General features: G+C 47.1%; 1 protein-coding gene across 1 annotated transcript; it reads left to right on the plus strand.

Moving 5' to 3' along the window:
• The first annotated feature begins 4,541 nt into the window (after window positions 1-4,541).
• Window positions 4,542-9,759, plus strand: LOC144271058 (cytochrome P450 1A5-like). Its single transcript, XM_077828125.1, has 6 exons — window positions 4,542-5,375; window positions 6,242-6,368; window positions 6,938-7,027; window positions 7,119-7,242; window positions 7,492-7,578; window positions 9,453-9,759. The coding sequence occupies exons 1-6, from the start codon at window positions 4,542-4,544 to the stop codon at window positions 9,757-9,759; spliced, it is 1,569 nt and encodes a 522-aa protein (XP_077684251.1).
• Window positions 9,760-20,743: the final 10,984 nt, after the last annotated feature.

Genomic DNA, 20,743 nt, shown 5'->3' on the forward strand with positions numbered 1-20,743 from the left:
TCAAGGATTGAACTCACAACCTTGGGTTTAACAGGCTAATGTTCAAACCACTGAGCTAGCCCCTCACCCTTAGTCAGCCTGGAGTTCCAAAACAGGTGGCTTGGAGGATACTTTTGCAGTGCGATAGGAGGATGGTTGACCAATCAGGTTTCAGGGGAGGTGCATAGAAAGCTGTCTGAAAGTGATCCTCCAACCTGCCTGGGGGGAGAACCTAGTTCACTGTTCAGAAGAGCGAGTTCCAGACCCCTTGGGGAGAGACTCCTCACGCCGTCACCAAAGAACTTCTCGCCACAGGTGGCAACTCCAACCTAAGCACCATCCCTCCTCTGGGACACACAGGTACTGTAGGCTGCTTCACACAGCCCTTATCTTTGTAATATATTAAAAAACAAGGGTTAGTTTAAATACTTGTGGGGGACAGTGGGAAGTGGCTGTCCAGGGCTGGTCTCTCTCAGATGTGTTGTATGTGTGCATCGCTGGTCCAGGTATTCCAAAGCAATTTTGGGGACTTCCATTTTACAGGAGCCCAATCTGAGACTTCTTAAAAGGGGGTCGGATGTTCAGAAAGTGCTGAGCACCCACTCTCTGAAAACCAGCCCTCCGGGGCACCCAAAACCAGGGCACATCCAAAACCACTAGTCACTTTGGAAAAGCTTGGCCAGTATTCTGATAACAAGGGTGCAAATAACGCTAACCGTTCAGCTCAAAGAACGTATGTGAAGGCTGTAATTATGCATCAAATAGCCTAAATAACTGGGGCTCTTTCAAGACAAAACTTATTCAGAACTCAGCAGACCTGCCTTTATGCAAATCCCTATAGAATTTAGCAGGGAAGAAACCAATAGGATTCTATAGCAATCTAAGAGAGTTCAATAAAAATCCCTGTAAAAACCAATAGAATTTAACAGAGAGAGCTTTTCTATATGTTTTTGGGACTGCCCCCTCACAGAATTCTCTAGCAGAGATCTCATTTTGGATTAAATTCTAGAGGATGATCCAAAACCGATGGGAAGGAGATCATTTGATAATGCAGTTGACAGGATCTGTCCATATGGGAGGTAGAATAGGTTTTACTTTTAGTCCTGAGTTAGACAGCAGGAAATCAATCCTAGATCAGTCAATACAGTTCAATGCACTACGCTGCGCAACAAAACATCAGTTTTCATGGGCTTGGCTCATCCGTCACCCAGACATTTCTCCACTCGTCCCACAAATATCTCTGCAATTCCTTCCAGGCACAAAACACCCTCCCTGAACTGAGTCACAATCCTTTCCTCCTTCAGCCTCTCAGCCTGGGCCACCTTCAAGAAACTAGCCAATTTTAGATGGCTCGGGGTCACTGACATTCATGGAGCCCTGAGATTATAGAGATCAAACAAATCAGCTTGCTGAAAAATTTCAACGGCTTCAAAATGTTGATCAAAAACGGAGACCATTTTCTTGGATTTATTTGTTTGATTTGATTTGATTTGCAATTTCCTTCTTTCCTCCATTTTTCAACCAATGCACCTTGTTAATGATTCAGGTAAGCACTATCTGGTCTATGCCACAGTGTGATCTTCTCATTGCTCCGCTAATGCTTTGTCCCCAGTTCCCTCATCTGGTTACATTTACGTCTTGTTTCAAACTCGTCAACTCTTTAGGGCAGGGCCTGTGTCTTTCTGTACTAGAACAATGGGACCCTGGTCCTGACGACAGCTGTTGGGTGCTCCTGCAATGCAAATAATAAATCGTTAGCATTAATTCCGACAGTGAAATACACACTCGATTTAAAAAAGAAAAGGAGGACTTGTGGCACCTTAGAGACTAACAAATTTATAAATTTGTTATAATTTATAAATTTGTTAGTCTCTATGGTGCCACAAGTCCTCCTTTTCTTTTTGCAGATACAGACTAACACGGCTGCTACTCTGACACCCAATTTAGGCACAGAAAATACTTGGATTAAGATCCCTTTGAACTCAACAGTATAGTGGCCACCTTCGATATTGGTTCTATTAGCTCTGCAAAAGGGCTGGGTCAGAGCAATGGTTTCAGTAGGGTGATGGTATCCGAAGCGGAATAAGAAAAGGAGTAATTGTGGGGGCAGCATACAACCCTAGGGCCCGTAGCTGAGCTCTGGGTTTTCACTCAGCCAGCAGGTGTCCCTCTCCCAGGTGTCAGGTGTCCCTCTCCCAGCTGGGAGAAGGATAAAGAGACCAGTTAGTGAGACTCCAGCCCAGGATCTCCAGTTTCAGAAGTTTCAGAGTAGCAGCCGTGTTAGTCTGTATCCGCAAAAAGAACAGGAGGACTTGTGGCACCTTAGTGACTAACCAATTTATTTGAGCATAAGCTTTCGTGAGCTACAGCTCACTTCATCGGATGCATTTCAGAAGTGCAGCGCTGTCAAAGCCACCAGTTGCCTCACAGTGGCACCCTGGCTTGAAGGAATAACTGTTGTGTCTCCTGTAGGACTGTGGGTAAATGTTAGGGCCAGATCCTGGGCCAACTCCATTAAATCAATTAAGCTGAACTGGTTTAACCCAGCTGAGGATCTTGCCCCAACTTGTTAAGGGCAATCAATGGAAGGATCTGAGTGTTCTGCTGTAGAGGGTCTAGGGCCTAGGCCCTGGGTTACAGACACTGCTGCATCGCCACCATGGGAGACAGACAGACAAAGTAGCCCCTTACTGCTCCTGCAAAGTCGGGCCCCACAGGAAGTCCTAGAGGGACTCCCTGGATCACTTGATTGGCTCACATCCACTACTTAAGTCAGGCAGTGAGCTGGCTGCATAGGCGACACATGTGGGTGGTGGGGTGTGTGCGGTCAAGTCGTCCCTGCCCCCTCTCCTCAGATTTCTGCTCGGCCTGCTGGGGGAGAGGGGCTCCGTCCTTTTCCCACTGTGCCTGTCCCCTGGCACACTCGGCCCCTGTTCCTGGCAGCCAGGCCCGGACGGGGAGTGGAAGGGGTGGGATGGAGTCGATTATCACATTGGCTGAAGATGGTGGCTCTGGGTCACTGCTCTGTCCAGTGTGGTGGCTGCCTGCAAGAACCCAGCTGGGGACTTGGCAGCAGCCCATCCCTTCTACTCCCCACCCAGGTCCAGTTGCCTGGGAGAGTGGCTGAGTGAGCCCTAAACTTGCCAGTGGGAGGTGCAGTGAAAGAAGGACAGAACCTCTTGCCCCTCTGCTGGTAACTCTGGTGGGATGAGGAGAGCATGGTGGTCCCTGGGCTGGGCACAGGGGTCACTGGGGAAGGTGCTGGGAGAAGGTTTCCTGGTTTTTGCTCAGCTGGAGGTAGGAGCATTGCCTGTGCCCTGCACCGCCCCTGCTGAGGTGTCCGTAAGCTCCAGGGAGACACTGGTGCTGTGAGTCTCCGGGCCCCAGCCAGGCCCAGAGACATATGTTCCCCACTCCTGTGGCCCCAGCCCCCCAGGAGCCAGCAGGAATGGCCACTGTGGCCCAGGGAGGTGTGGCTGGAATTTCCTCCCTGAGGCGACACCAGGGCCTCATGTGACCCCTCCCTTTACATTGTGCCCCCCCCAGTATCACGAGGCACGAATCACTATGGCTGGTTGGATTGTCTGAGCATCTCTGTAGACTCCTTGTTGCATCTGCATTGGACACTGCTCCTTGCCTCTCTCCTGCAATCTGCATCCAACCCTGCTCCACTCCCGTCTTGTCCTTGGCTCCTGCCCTCGCTCCCAGTTCCTGCCTTGCTCCTGTTCCTTGCCTCATCTCTGGTTCCTGCCCGTATGTCCTGCACCTGATCATTGCCTGCTAATGTCCTCTCTAATCATTGGCTCAGCTCCTGACTCTGACCTTAGGCCAGACTGTCTATGTCCCGATTCCTAACAATCAGTGGCCAGAGAGGATAATGATGGAGCAGTAGATTCCTCCCCCATGTCTCCCAGGGTTCAGATAATGCTGATGGGTCTTGTGTATTTCAAACTGCCCTGTCAATTTCTCTTCATTCCATGGCAGGGCTGCAGTAAACCAATCAACTCCACAAAGAGAAAAGTGAAATGTTAATTGGCACTTCAAGTCTCTGCAGTTCTTGAGCTCTTTCCACCTGCAGATCCCCAAGAGCATCACAAACATTTTGTTAATAAATTTAGCTCCACAACACCCCTGAGCTAATAAGTATGATTAGTCCCATTTTGCCAATGGGAAGCAGAGGCACAATGGGATGAAGTGACTTGCCCAAGGTTCCCCAGGAAGTTTGTGGCAGAACCAGGATTTGGACCCAGATCTCCTGACTCCTGTCCTGTGCTCTTGGAACTAGAACTAGTGTAGGAGGAATATCCCAGCAGGTAAGAGGCTCTAGGGTCAAAGGGCTGGATCCCCGCTAATGGCCAACCCACAGGAAGGGTTTATGAAGAAAGGATCCCCCAAAGTTCTAATGCAAGGAGGCCTGAGTGTGTCATGGCCCTGTGTGGAGTCTGGTCCACTTGAGGTATAAGGCTAGCATTTCCTTAGCAGCCTGAGGAAGTTAGACACCCAACACCCTCCTTTTGTTTAATTTTCTCAGGCTTCTTAGTCCCTTGAAGAGGAAGGCTGCAATGTCACTACTGGGAAGTCAGAGCATTATCTCAGTCACCGAGATCCTTATTGCCTCTGCTGTCTTCTGTCTGACGTTCATGGTCATCAGATCCTTCCGGCAGCAGATCCCCAAGGGGTTGAAGAGGCTCCCAGGACCAAGGGGTTACCCCCTGATAGGCAACGTGCTGGAGCTGGGGAGCAATCTACACCTGACCTTGACTCAGATGAGCCAGAAGTATGGAGATGTGATGCAGATACGGATCGGCACCAGACCTGTGCTGGTGCTGAGTGGTTTGGACACCATCAGACAAGCCCTGGTGAAGCAAGGGGAGGACTTCATGGGGCGCCCTGATCTCTACAGCTTTCACCATATTACAGATGGCCAGAGCTTGACCTTCAGCACTGATTCAGGGGAGGTGTGGAGAGCTCGCAGGAAGTTGGCCCAGAATGCTCTGAAGACCTTCTCTGCCTTGCCCAGCCCCAACTCTTCGTCCACCTGCCTCCTCGAGGAGCACGTCTCCAAAGAATCTGACTACCTAATAAGAAAGTTGCTGCAACTGATGGAAGAGAAGAAGAGGTTCGACCCCTTTCGGTATGTGGTGGTCTCTGTGGCCAATGTCATCTCTGCCATGTGCTTTGGCAACCGTTATGACCATGATGACCAGGAGCTGCTCAGCATAGTGAATGTGACGGAGGAATTTGGGGATATGGCTGCCTCCGGCAATCCAGTGGATTTCATCCCAGTGCTCCAGTATCTCCCGAACCGCACCATGAAGAAATTTATGGAATTCAACACGAGGTTCCTCAGGCTCCTGCAGGACATTGTCAAAGAGCATTACGAGAGCTTTGAGAAGGTAAGAGCCTAGGGGGAATCTGCTCACACCTGAGATGAGCTTCTGTGCTGTGTCCTTCAGCTTCTGCAAGTTACTTTTCCTCTTGCAGCAGGCTGTCCTGTAGCAAATCTAAGCACTCACCAGTGTTACTATGATGGCCATTCAAAACTTCATAGAAAGGTTGGGATAGAATTTATACCCTTGTCCAAATGCACAGGTCCCTACCAACTGAGCTAAAGAAGAACATCCATTAGCTGTTAGCAACACAGGGCCTAGTACCTATGACACACTGTTGAACAGTACTGATGTCAATCAACAGAGGGCAATGGTGCGTCCACACACTAGCCTGTTCATTCCACCATCCACCTAAATAAAAGTCAGGAAAGGTGCACAGTGAATGGATGTTATGCTGCTTTTTTGACAACCTGCCTAGCCAAAATAGCATTTTATTATCTCTAGGAATTTTACAAATGAATCTTCATCTTATCTATTATGGGAGCATCTTAGGACCCAAATTACCCTAGTTTCTATATTAATAAGTTTCTCTCCCTAGGCACATATTAAGAGTTAATTTGCTTAGCACGTTTGTCTTGTATTTTCCAAGAAGAGGATCATTCTGACATCCTGCACTTCCAAACTGTATATTCTCATCTCCTTATTTTTATGGCTCGGTGAAATGTTACCTACTGACTGTAGGGGAAGAAAATATTCTCCTGACCTCCTTGTCCTATCATGACTGGAATTTACTCGCACTTCTGTGACATGGGAGTACTGGACTTTCCAGCACAGCATCCCTTCAGTAGTAGATTGCTCTTCATTACCTCTCAGTTTACCTGCCTGGTGATCTGGAATTTCATGCCATCTTCCTCTGGACTTTCCTCTTTCAGGACAACATTCGAGACATCACTGACTCCTTGATTGAGCAAAGTCAGGAGAATAAAGTGGAAGCCAATGCCAACATTCAGCTCCCGAAGGGAAAAATTGTCAATCTGGTCAATGACCTCTTCGGAGCCGGTAAGAACATTCCAATTCAGGCTTTCAAATCGGAAACCACTTTCTATTTTTGCATCCCAATAAACTCTGATAAATATTAGTCCTTTTTTTGTTCCCCCCATAAGAACACTCCATCCAGCTGCTCTGAATAGCAGAAAACAGATCACATTAGTTTTTTCACCCTGACATCTACCAGCAACGACCCCAGGAGGCTTTCTACTATTTGAGGAAGAGTTTGTAGGAAGACAGCACTCTGGGGAAATGAAGCTCCCAAGAGACAGTTTTGTATCCCTGTTTACCAGAACTGGTCCTGACTCATCACTAAATTACACTGGGGAAACCCCATTGATTTCATTGAAGTTTCACCAGTATAAAACTGAAATAATACAGTGACGAATCAGCATCACTAAGCACAGAGTGGAGCAAGTGTAAAAACCCTTAACTAGGAATTTTTTTATCACACCTTTCTGAGTTGGACAAAACCTGGTGTGCAAGCAAGGAAAATCTGATGACAATCTAAAGCCCAGGGCTTGAATTTTCCCTTTGACTTGTCTTCATCTAGTATCTGTCTTTCCTCTCTGTCTGTCTAGGGTTTGACTCTGTGACAACATCTTTATCCTGGAGCCTCATGTATCTTGTGACTTATCCAGACATTCAGAAGAAGATTCAGGAAGAATTAGGTAAATGTATGTTTTCAGTCACAGAGTTAAAATGTCTCTCTCTAGAAGGCTGGATTCCAACCGTCCTTTTCCTCGTCTTTATAACCTGTAGATCAGACCATTGGCAGAGAGAGGAGACCCAGACTCTCAGACCGGCCCATGCTGCCTTACACAGAAGCCTTTATCTTAGAGATGTTCAGACATTCCTCCTTCCTGCCCTTCACCATTCCTCACTGGTAAGTGCTACGGATGCAGTGGAGATGTAGGGGCATAACACATTGAGTGGCACCTTTATTCAGCATGTCGCTCCATTGATGGTCCGCTCAGTGTGAGAGATGCAAAACCCAGCCCTTAGAAAGTACAATAATGCTCAAAAAAATGATCTCCTCTGGGCCCAATTCTGACTTAAACAGGCCCAGGAATTGATTAATATGAGAACACAGAGGCAGCTTTTTAAACTTAAGAATTTCACTCTTGTCCTTCAGCACAACGAAAGATACAGTTCTGAATGGCTACTACATCCCGAAGGACCTCTGTGTTTTTGTCAACCAATGGCAAGTCAATCACGATGAGTAAGTATATGCAGAGTCCAGATAGGGTAATAGTGTGCAATCCATTCAGATCAATGTACCAGCCCCCATTTAATCGCATAGAACATGGCACTACCATGTACCTTCAGTATGACTGGTTGGCACTTGGACAAACAGATCAGGATGGTGCTGTGTTTGTGTGGTGGCATCCATGATGTACTAGCCACTTTCCAAGCAAACAAGAAGGAATGTTCCCTGCCCCATTGTATCAAAAAAAACAAACCTAGATGAGGTGGCCCTGGCTGGATTTCTGTGCTTTCCCCGTTCTCCACAGGACTGGGAATTTCTGCTGTGGGAAGACACAGAGATGGCCAGGCAGGGGAGGGGTGAGTGGGTGGGGCATTGGAACTGGGCTGTCAAGGAGCACTGGGTGGGCTGCTGAGGCCACAAACACCACACAGATAGCCCTGGTCCCCATCAAGCTTCCCCCTGAATCTGCTGGGTCTGTAGGCCTGACTTGCACCCTAGCCCTTGCTGATGAAAGGATCAGGGAGAAATCTCTTGTGAGACAGGAAAAAGACCTGGGAGTCACTGCAGACAGCTCAGTGGAAATCTCTGCTCCGTGTGCAGCGGAGGTGAAAAAGGCAACCAGAATGTCAGGGTGCACAGGGAATGGGGTCGGGAAAAACACCGAGAGCTTTGTCTACGTATGGAAATTTACCGGCATAATGGAATAACTATTGGCCTATAGCTATTTGGATATAACTAATGACAATTATTCCAGTCAGTTTCCCCATGTAGAAAAGTTGGGATGGTTATTCTGCTCTTCTGTACATCAATGACACCCTCTCCTTGGGAATACTGTGTCCAGGTCTGGTCACCCCATCTCCAAAAGGACAGAGCAGGGATGGAAAGGGTCCAGAAACAGCTAATGGAAAAGGTTAGAGGTCTAGAAAAATTTGCATATGGAGAGAGACTGAAAAAACTGGGTCTGTTTAGTTGAGAGGGCAGCTGAATAGGAAGGGGACGTGGTAGAGTGTACAAAATAATGTTTGGTACAGAGTGCTTGTATTTACCCTCTCATAATAAAGGAGGAAGGGGATATTCAATAGCATCAGAAAGCAGCAAATTTAAAACTGATCAGAGGACTTGATCACAGCCTGTAAGTACCTACCTGGGGAGCAGAAATGTAATAATAGAGGGCTCTCCAATCTATCAGACAAAAGTACAAGATCCAATGGCTGGAAGCTGAAACTAGATGCATTCAAACTAGAAGTCAGGTGCAAATTTGAACAGTCAGGGTAATTAATCATTTGAACAATTTTCCAAGGGTTGTGGTGGATTCTCCATCACTGGCAATTTATAAATCAAGATGGGATGTTTGTCTGTAAGATATACTTTAGTTCAAACCAGAATGAACTCAGGGGAGTTCTAGGGCCTTTGTTGTAAAGGACATCAGACTAGATGACCACAACAGTTCCTTCTGGCCTTATAATCTGTGAAATACACAACTGACCTGTGGAGTGCATTGCCACAAGATACTACTGAGGTTAAGGGCTTAGCAGGATTCAGAAAAGGATTAGACATTAGTGGATAATGAGAACATTAACTGTAACTTCAGAGAGGATTAAAAACATGTTTATAAGGGATCTAACCCCTCAGGCTTCAGTGCAAAAGCCAACCAGTAACATCAAGGCCTTACAACACATGTTAACTTGGCCCAATGCCTTCTGAAGGTTATTTTAAATGGAAAAGGCATTCTTGAGTGAGAAAGGTGCGTGGATGACAATGTGTCCTAGGCCCGGTTCTGAAGCTGTTCCTGACACCCATCCAAGCTGAATTCCCTGCTCTCCAGCTTTCCCTCTCAAGGCACCAGCAGAACGGAAGTTTCAGGAGCTTTGCTCTTGCTATTCTAGGAAGCTTTGGAAAGAACCATCTACGTTTGACCCAGAGCGTTTTCTCTGTGCCGGAGGGACTGAAGTAAACAAGACCGATGGGGAGAAGATACTGGTCTTTGGCCTGGGGAAGAGGAGGTGCCTTGGTGAGACCATTGCCAGATGGGAGATCTTCCTCTTCCTGACCACCCTGCTGCAGCAGCTGGAATTCAGCGTCTCTGATGGACAGAAGGTGGACATGACCCCTCTGTATGGCCTGGTAATGAAACACAAGAGGTGTGAGCACTTCCAGGTTAAGCAGCGCTTCCCAATCCAGAGTTCAGAGTGAGTCACCTCTGGACACTGGATGGGGGCAAGGGGAGATCCCATTTGAATTTTCATCCTTAGGGGCCATATGCTAAGATAAATTGGACCCAATATAGCTTCTATCTGACTAATCTGTATTGATTTGTCTTGCCCGTCCATTAACTAGCTCCATCACCCTCACCTGTATAATCATGACAGACATGCCAGGGTAGCCTGGCTTGTTCACACAGGTGTAACTGCTTTTGGGAGTGATGCATGATAGCTGGGGCTCTCTGCTGAATTCCTCTTTGAATACTACTAAGGTGTATTCCGTTAATGCCTCCTTATAACAGACAGCCAAAAGTTGAAGCCGTTGGGACCACCCATGTGCTTAAAGTTATACATGTGCTTAAGATCTTTGCTAAGCTGGAACCTAAGCTTGTCCCAAATGTCATGATGACCTTCATCCAGGTAGAGTATTAAGGTCCATGGACATCTTAGGAGGTAGATCCTCAGCTGAAATAAACTCCTTATTGGAGCTAGGACAACTGACAACTAACCCTTGTGTTCAGTATTGTCTATTACATTGTAGAAGAAGGCTAGGCTTGTCAAGGAGGGTAAGAAAGAGTTCAGCATCTCACTCCCAACTGAACATAGGTAATACAACAACTTTGTTTACATGGATTAGCTTTCTGGTTTCTTGGACCTGTTTGATTTCCTCCAAAGAGCCCCAGAAACTGAGGCAGCTTCGATGAATGAACTCTGTGTTGTAAGACAGCCCATGAAAACAGGAACATGACAGTGATGGCTTGTAAGTCATATTGGATCTAAGCAAATAGCAAGAGGAGGTTAGAATTTGTGATAATTGGCAAGATTTGAACACTAACAATTAAGTAAGGGAATGCAGAAGTGCCCTAGGGGTGGGGAATGTTAACTAGGCTGATTAATACTTCATTCTGGGAGAAAGCATGACATGATAGATGAACCTTTTGATGTTAGCAAGTAACTGTTGCTCAGACCCATGTCTCTCGTATGCTAAAAAGGTCACGTGACCCCACTGCAGGTTCCAAAGAACCTTTGAAATGCTGTGGGTGCCAGCAGAAGAAAATGAGGATGAAATGATATTGCATTTCTGAACAAGTGAAAGCAAATAATAGTCAACCCTAGCTCGCATCATCCATAGATTCCAAAGCACTTTGCAAATGAGATCAGCATAAATTTACAGATAGGGAAACTGAGGCATGGAGAGATGGCTAGTGACTGGCCCAAGATCACCCAACTGGGAAGCAAACCCAAGTCTTTTGAGGCCCAGTCCAGTGCTCTATCCATTAGGCAACACTGCCCAACTGGAAGTTGCATTTGAGAGCAGAGTCCTGGTGAGCATCTCCCCAGCTGCTGGAATCCAGCAAACTTTATTGTCACTAGGAATTTCAAACTTTTCCTTTGCATGGGCCCCCTCTTATTCAAGAGATTGTCTCCTGAACATCATTGGCAACCATCCCTGCCAAACTGGTAAGAGGTCTAATTAGGTGTCTGATGAATCCGCTTATGGCTGACAAACCCAATTCGAGAGGAACACAGCTTGGTACAAATTTCACAGCTCCAGGTGTTGTTTGAGTTGGAGTCCAAGATTACAGCACACTGCTTTCTTCTTTCTCGCTCTGCTTCCATCCTCTTGCTCAAAGCCACTTCATGTTCTGCTGCAATCAGTGACAGATGTTCTCTCCAGATTGGACGGGCTTCTGCACGCTCCTCCCAGCTGTCTACATTGAAGTTGAACGACTTCATATCATTTCTGCACATGTCGTGGTATCCTGCTTTTTAGATCCATGCCAAATCTCGCTGTACAAAATATTCTTGGGGATATGGTCTCCTGTCCTCCCATTCTCCTGTCATGACCGAGCCATTGCAATCTCCTCTTCTTGATAGTGGTTTCTAAGTATGTCAGTCCTGCATACTTCAGCACCTCTGTTTGGTATTTTGTCTTCCCATTTCATTTTCAGAATCTTATGCAGGCATCTCATGCTCAGTGTTTTCCCCAGGAATTGAAATTGGGGGGGGGTTCGAATTTACGGGGATGGGGCGGTGGGGGGTGAGGGCTGATGAGGTGTCAGACCGTGAGTCTGTCAGTGTTTTATAAGACAGGGATCTTTAAAAGCTACGTAGAGGTTGAATAGAATCTAGAAGTCGCTGTTGTAGATTTTTAAGAATCAAGTCTGTGTACTTTTTCAGTTGTCTTAACAAACACTTCTTGTCCCCTTCACTTAAGGATTCAATATAAATGCCAAAAAGAAAAGGAGTACTTGTGGCACCTTAGAGACTAACAAATTTATTTATAAATATAACATTAGTCATTAGTCAACTTCTGGACTGAAGTCTTTGCTTCTTCCAGTACTTTTTCAATGGATAGCTCTCTGATTGATCCAAATGTAGCTTCTGGAGAAAGATCTACTACTGTTGTAGCAGATGCCTGGATGACATTGTTTAATGACCCCAGTGGTTTCAACAGTAGACTTACAAGAGAGAGAATGGCAATAGTCTTCTCTGAATGTAGTAACAAAAGTAATCCACCAGCCTCACTACTTAGATCCATCCTATCTTGGTAGATACTTTCCAAAGCCAGTAATAATGGTTGGAGTAATTTTAAGACAACAGCCAAGGATCACTCATGAGAAAGTCAGAGGGTTTTCCCAAACTGGACTAATTTGAACTTCAGTCCCAGTGTATCTTTTGTATTTTCCAAGATATTCAATCTTTTTGGACTCTTGCTGAAAAGAATACAATGAAGACATTAAATGTATAGCTTTTTAAATGTCTTTTGAAGAGTCTGCAGCTCATACCAGCGCTAGTTGGAGTAGATGGCCTCTGCAGTGTGTATAGGAGAGATTAGGGCTACACTTTTTGCTGAGCAAAGCTTGTGCTCCACCATGTCTTCCAGAGAAGTTTGCAGCTCCATCAAATGCACAAGCAGCCGTCTGTTTGGGGTCTCATTGACATGCATTTAACTCTTCTAAGATGTGGGTTGTTACAGATGTAGCCATTCTGTCTTCTATAACTTGAACATCTAGAAATGCATCTACTGGCCTACCACTGACATCAAGATAACGTACACAATGACTTAATACTTGATGCCTATTTGCATTGGTGCATTCATCAGCCATGTATGCACATTTTTTGAATGTGGTGGGAGTTCTTCACTTTTTCAACTGCTGAGTCTTTCACTGTTGCACCACATGCGTCTAGCCAGTCAGTTGAGTTTCTTGCAGAAAGGTAGTGAGCATTTGCTGGTCTTGTTCGGAACCAGTGTTCAACTTCAGGATGAACAAGTGACAATGCACTTAACATTGGCCTCCAGTTTGTAGTGTGTGGTATCTCTTGCTTAACTAGAAAGTACAATGCCACGGCCATGTTTGTTCGCATGAACTGTGTTGTGTCTCCAACATTCTCAACAGCCTCATTAACACTCACCGGTGTTGTCCTTGGTCAGTGGAGACTCAGAGTTCAGAGGTGCTTTCGCATGAGTTCATCTCCCAGGTGAGGGACAAGAAGGCACCTTGCTCGTTCCTCCAGCTGCTCACTGTTCGCTCTGGCCACTGTTGTTCGTTGTGCTACCGTTTGCTCCATCGCTCTGTTGCCAATGGCCCTGGGCCATCACCTTCTGCTGCCACCTGCCACTGTGACCTCTGCAAGTTGGTCTCTTGAGGTTCCAGCAGCTCTCAGTGATTTCAGCTGAGCTCTCAGTGGGGGAACCTTGCTGCTAGCGCAGACTGGGCCGTCTCTTCCACAGAAACACTGTCCCACAGCAGGTCATGATCAGTGATTTCAGATGTAGTGGTCACTTAACAGAACAAAGACTATCTATGGATCCTAATCAGCTCTGTCTTTAAACAGTGGAGAGGGGCAGATCAAACAGTACTTGTGACTCAGGCAGACCATCAAGCAAAACACCTGTCCCCACCCTCTCTCTCTGGATGCCCTCAATCAGCACAGGCTAAGTACAGTTCTACTGCCCTTTACTCATACAATAAAAATAACATTTAATAACCTCCCCCCTCCCTGTGCATTCAAGTGATTTGTAACCCAACCCCAGCCAAAATCTATCACTTGGGCAACACAGCTCTGTTTGCTGGATACCTAGGTAGATTAGGTGTGAATGTAAATACAATCTGGTCCTGAAGCCTTTCCCCCCCAGTCCCCAGCTCATCACTAGCTGTCAGGGAGAGCTCATTTAGACTTTGCTTACAAATCATAATTTGAAATTATTAGGTTGGCCAACATCACCGACATGAATGCACTGACATTGTCATAAACAGTGGTACAAGGAAGCTAGTCTATGTTCATACTTTTCAAATCTATTATACTCTTTCAGATACACGTATTTTATCCCACACTGTATATGCTTTTAAAATGTGTATTAATGTTTCAATTTCAATTCAAATTTCCAAACAATCACTAAATTGGCAACACTGCATGTAACTAGTTCACAAAACTGGGGGGAGGGGCGGGTGTTGGGGAAATTCAGGAGGGGTGTACACCACCCCCAGCCCCCCAGAGGCCGTGTAGGGAAATCACTGCGTCATGTTCAGTCTCGTGATGTGCCTAGAATATGTATTCCGAATCCCTGAACCATAAAGCAGGGCTGACAGCACACAGTCTCCTGAACACCTCCCCTTCTAATGACAGTCCTGGACAACACTTTTCCCTTAGCCCCACCAATTTTGCATCAACCACCTCCTCTCCCCTTTGGAGTTGCATGGATGAACTCTCTTCCCATATGCAATCATGTAACACCCAGCAATTGTTCCCGATGACGATTGGCATTAGGAAAGCAGTTAGTTTTGTTTGACGTGTTAAATGCAATACGTGTTCTGTTCTTTGTTCTGGCAATAAAGCTGGTGGATCATCTTCACGAGGCGGGCACATTCTTGAGCGGCAGATCTTGCTTACACCAGTACAAGTCAAGAGTACCTGCAGTCAATGGTGGCATGAGAAGGGGATCAGGGTCTTTGCATTCATGGGTTATAACAAAAGTGTTTTTCATAAATATATAAAATGCAATGAAAAACATCCAAGCTACAATGTGGCCTTCTAGCAATGAAGTGCGGGATGCCCCTCTAATGCCTCTGCAGTTGCATTTATAGATGTCCCTGTGAGTGCCTGATTGGGCCTTCAGTCCCCAGCCTTGCATTATTTCTCCATCCTGCACACCGGAGGCCAGACTAGATGATCATAATGGTCCCTTCTGACCTTACTATCTATGAGTCTACGAGACCTCAGCTCTCAGAGGCAACACGTTGGGGGGTGGGGGGAGGGGGTCATGTGGGGGGTCCTGTGGGGGCCCCTCCCCGATTTGCAGCTTGGCTTGTAGTGAGCATGCTCACATGAACTGAGCATGTTCAATAACACTACTGAAGCTGGCTGCCCTCACTCTGCCCCCCTTCCCTCCCCACACAAACACTATCTGCAGACACAGATCCTCTCTCATTCTGCCTGCTGGTAGAGTCAGCTCCACCATGCACTTTAGTGCAAGAGATTACTATGATTGTCTGTGTTCCAGTTACACGCAGAAACCCTAGACTGGGGCACCTTTGTGCCAGGTGCTGTACACACATAAGAGACAGGTCCAGATTTTTAAAGCCATCTTGGTGCCAACAGATGCACACAGGCACTGACTGGGATTTTCAAAAGCATTGAGGTGCATAGCTGCCTGTGGGAGTTAGTCATCTATGCACTTTTGAAAGTCCTACAAGCAGCCATCTGGTTCTTTACGTGCCTACAAGCCTCTAAAAATCTCACCCGCAGTCCCTATCCTGAAGCACTGGCACGCTAAATGACAAATGCAGACACAGCGAGGGAAAGTGACTTGCTCAAGGACACACAGCAGGTCAGTAGCGGAGCCAGGAATAAAATGCAGGTCTCCTGACTCCTAGTCTGGTGCCCTATGCTCTAGGCCAGAGGTGGGCAAACTACAACCCGCAGGCCACATCTGGGCTGCGGGACCGTCCTGCCCGGCCCCTGAGCTCCTGGCCCGGGAGGCTGTCCCCCCACTCCCACAGCCACGCCGCCGCGTGGCGCAATGCCCAGTGCTTTGTGCTGTGCTGCGCGGCTGCCTGTCCTGGTGCAGCCACACTGCCAGCCACCGGTGCCCCAGGCAGCGTGGTAAGGGAGCAGGGAGTGGGGTGGGGAGGGGGGTTGGATAGAGGGCAGGGGAGTTTGGGGGGTGGACAGGGGTGTGAATAGGGGTCAGGGTGGTCAGAAGGCAGGGAATGGGGATTGAATGGGGCAGAGGTCCTGGGGAGGGCAGTCAGGAAAGAGAGGAGGAGTTGGATGGGGTGGCAGAGGGTAGTCAGGGGACAGGGAGCAGGGGGGATGGATGGGGCAAGGGTCCCGGGGGGGCAGTCAGGTGGGAGAGGTTGAATGGGGTGGGGGCAATTGGGGCAAGGGGTCCAGGGGCGGTCAGGGAGAAGGGGTGGTTGGATGGGGCAGGGGTCCTGGGTGCGGGCAGTCAGGAAGGAGGGAGGGTTGGATGGGATGGCGGGGGGCAGTTACAGATGAAGGGTCTGGGGCCGGTCAGGGAACTGAGAGCAGGGGGGTGGATGGGGCAGGGGGCCATCAGGGAACAGGGGGCGTTGGATGGGGCAGGAGTCCCGGGGGGGCCGTCAGGGAGCGAGAAGTGGGGGGGTTGGATGGGGGCAGGGGCTGGGCCATGCCTGACTGTTTGGGGAGGCACAGCCTTCCCTACCAGGCCTCCATACAATTTTAGAAACCTGATGTGGCCCTCAGGCCAAAATGTTTGCCAACCCCTGCTCTAGGCCATACCACTACCCTTGCTCTGGCTTCATAGTTCCAGATCAATTATGGAGGACCAGCATTTTGCTGAAGGATGTATTTTTTTTGGGTTAGCTGGTATTAGATTAAGTGGCTACTTACTCAGAAAAACTGCCTTCTAGCTTAGCCATTGCAGTGAAAGGTGTGGTTAGATGTTCGGCTGTGTGTATGTGTTCTCCCTGTGTGCTGCCCCAGCTCTGTGCAGACAGACAGCACAGCAGACCTCGAGTGAACCGCCCAATGACCACAAGATCTGTTAAGGTACGAAGGCGCCAGCCAGGTTTATTGTTGACAAAGCATGGTAATAGCACCCAGTAGACTCTACAAGGATACTAAGACATGCATGCCCATGACAATGGACCAGCTCAGTGAATGACGGGACTTTCCATTCCTCCCTCGTCTGGGCAAAGATACGACCTCTGAGTTACATCTTTATACCTTGATACAAACAAGTTACTTACTGCCTCTGACATAGTTAGTCACTGCCCCCACTGCCCCCTGGCTAGTTATCACCTTGTACATGTTGGTTCAATCAAAACATCTCTACTACATACTGACAGGTTTCAGAGTAACAGCCATGTTAGTCTGTATTTGCAAAAAGAAAAGGAGTACTTGTGGCACCTTAGAGACTAACCAATTTATTTGAGCATGAGCTTTCGTGAGCTACAGCTCACTTCATCGGATGCATACTGTGGAAACTGCAGAAGACATTATATACACAGAGACCATGAAACAATACCTCCTCCCACCCCACTCTCCTGCTGGTAATAGCTTATCTAAAGTGATCACTCTCCTTACAATGTGTATGATAATCAAGTTGGGCCATTTCCAGCACAAATCCAGGTTTTCTCACCCCCCCCCAAAACACACACACACACAAACTCACTCTCCTGCTGGTAATAGCTTATCCAAAGTGACCACTCTCCCTACAATGTGCATGATAATCAAGGTGGGCCATTTCCAGCACAAATCCAGGTTTTCTCACACACCCCCCCCCTTATTCTGGAAATGGCCCACCTTGATTATCATACACATTGTAAGGAGAGGTTTCAGAGTAACAGCCGTGTTAGTCTGTATTCGCAAAAAGAAAAGGAGTACTTGTGGCACCTTAGAGACTAACCAATTTATTTGAGCATAAGCTTTTGTGAGCTACAGCTCACTTCATCGGATGCAACATCAACATCCGATGAAGTGAGCTGTAGCTCACGAAAGCTCATGCTCAAATAAATTGGTTAGTCTCTAAGGTGCCACAAGTCCTCCTTTTCTTATTGTAAGGAGAGTGGTCACTTTGGATAAACTATTACCAGCAGGAGAGTGAGTTTGTGTGTGTGGTTTTTGAAAAAGGGGGGGGGGGTGAGAAAACCTGGATTTGTGCTGGAAATGGCCCACCTTGATTATCATACACATTGTAAAGAGAGTGGTCACTTTGGATGGGCTATTACCAGCAGGAGAGTGAGTTTGTGGGGGAGGGGGCGGAGGGTGAGAAAACCTGGATTTGTGCTGGCAATGGCCCGACTTGATTATCATACACATTGTAAGGAGAGTGATCACTTTAGATAAGCTATTACCAGCAGGAGAGTGGGGTGGGAGGAGGTATTGTTTCATGGTCTCTGTGTATATAATGTCTTCTGCAGTTTCCACAGTATGCATCCGATGAAGTGAGCTGTAGCTCACAAAAGCTCATGCTCAAATAAATTGGTTAGTCTCTAAGGTGCCACAAGTCCTCCTTTTCTATTACATACTATTATCCTGACCTTATCTTTTAGGAGGGGTCAGTGTGTTCCTGTTATCCTTGGGGAATGTTTTCGTACTATCCTTGATACTGGGATGTTCTGGTATCACTTGATATCAGGATGTGTTTGCGTGACTGTTCTGTGACTAGCACTTTTTAGGAATGTGTATTTCTGCAATATCAGCCCTGTTCTTGCCAGATTCTGTGAGCAAGTCCTGCCTCATACCAGGCCTCTGATACAAAGACTTATGTCTCACGCTCTCTTCCTACTACAAAAGGAACTCCGAAGTATGCTGGCCTTTCCTTTTTCAGGCTTGGCTTTCTATCCATATTAAATATTTTTGATCAGCTACGCCTGTTTTGTTTAGAAAAATAACTGAGCGGCAAGTATTTATTTATCCACAGCACATGGAGGACAAAATAATATTAACACAGGACGGCTTCCATGAAAATGAACCCCCATCCTAATTTGAACCTGGAGTTTTCAGTCCCAAGCCAGAAACTTTATCCACCACACGGCTTTAAAAACCAAAACACTGGAATTGTCATCTGACCACTAGAAGGAATGACTGTAGCCTCATAGATATAATAAGGCTTTATTGGAGATAATTGAACTTTGCAGAGAGAAAACAGTTCGGACTGTATTGTGCATTCCCAGGGCTTAGCAGGGTTTAGATGCTGGGAATGCAAATGTGAATTATGTTTGACTTGAACCAAAACAGAATGAAGAAGAAAATGAGTATTCCCAACCCTGTTCTGCTGCATTAAGGCCCAATTCAGCAACACATTTAAGCTTCTGTTTAAGTCCCACTGATTTCAATTAGACTTAAGCACATGCTTAAATGCACTGTTGAATTGGGGCCTAAATTAATTGTATCCATGCCCCAAGTCTTTCTTGTCTTCTTCATTAAGTTAATTGGGGTTGCATGGGTGTAAATGAGAACAGAATTTGGTCCTTTGGCTATAGAATAACAGCTATTAAAAGAGTTTGGGGCATATTAGGTTACAATAGATGAAGGAGCTCTCCACCGAACCACAGAAAGGTTCCAAATATTGTACTAGACCAGTTTATACTGTGTTTTCATAAAGTAAAGTGTGTCTAGGACTAGCAGCCCCAATGTTGCGGTATTAGCTTTAGCTCCAGCCTGTTGATCGGTGTTTGATTATTTATGCTTTGTGGCCATAGCTCTGGCTAGAGGGAGATTTCTGAAGGCACCTGCCTGCAGGAGGTGCAATTGAATGCAGTTGCTGAGCGTCTGCGGTGGCTGTTCTTGCATGTTAGCTGGGGACAGAATCACAACCCGTGGCCCAGGGGTTCTCAGGCTCTCTCATGCTGTGCCCTACTGGAACTTGCTTGCAGTTAATGGAGCGATGGTGATTCACACCAGCAGAGGTTCTGACCCTTTAAGCTCCATACATTTCCCTCTGCCATTAGTTATGGGGCCCAAGGGAGATATGGACCTTTTGCAGGGCAAAATGTGGATGGGAAATATCTTAAACCTGCTTACAACCCCTTCATCTAGGCCATGTCCATTCTCCCTCTCTTTCTCGATGCTGGTGTAACCCACAGGTGAGTGTGTGTTACAGGTTTCCCTCTGTGCTGCTCTGCAGAGCGTATGAGTCTGTTACAGCCCCCAGGTAGGCAGCTGTGGAATTTTAGCCCAAGATGTAGCAGCTCATACTTTGCTTTGGAGGTCCCTGGTTCAGTCCCTGGTCTGTTGGCACTAGATTAGCTCTTGGTGTCTAACCCCAAACGCATCCTCTGCTGAGAAACTTGTCTTCATGGCCTCGGCTCTGTGCACCTGTGTGTGAAGGATAACAGCAGTGATCTCATGGCGGGGTAAATGGCAGCTTCTGATAAGCCTGCGTCTGAGAGGTCTTTTGTCAGTGAGGGATAGTTTCACTTCAGCAGCATAAATTCATACCCTGCTTTGCTTATCTCGCCTGCAGCAATAAAAGGCTCATTCCCACCAAAGAACACAGCTGCTTCCTTATCTGCGCTTGTGTCTCTCCGGCCAGAGGCGGGAAGGATAATGCCTTGGGCTCCCTTATCAGCAAGTGCAACCATCATTGGGTTCAGTGAAGGCATCTGACCCAAGTCAGGCAGATGAAGTGAAGTCGCACGCTGACTCCAGCGAACAAGGCCTTTTATCCCAACACACCTTGGTCTTCTTTGCCCCCATGTTGGGGGCTCCTGCACTGTGATCCTGTTTCTGCTTCGCTGGGAACTGCAGCAAGGGGAAATTCAGTTTCTTACGGGGCCTGTTCCTTGGTGCCTCCTGAGAGGCATTGAGTGACCTCAGATCCCTGGAAGCTGGGGGGGCAGTCAGCACCTTGCAGCCAGATAGGGACCCAACAGGGGAACTGAAAGACTACGTTTAGTTACAGGGGGTCCTTTGTTTTTCACGGTTAAGGCTGCATCACTGCATGGTTAAGCCCAGTCTCTGAATGGGCTCAGTGAAGCAGT

Source organism: Eretmochelys imbricata, chromosome 10 (genome assembly GCF_965152235.1).
Source record: "Eretmochelys imbricata isolate rEreImb1 chromosome 10, rEreImb1.hap1, whole genome shotgun sequence".
Lineage (NCBI taxonomy): Eukaryota > Metazoa > Chordata > Testudines > Cheloniidae > Eretmochelys > Eretmochelys imbricata.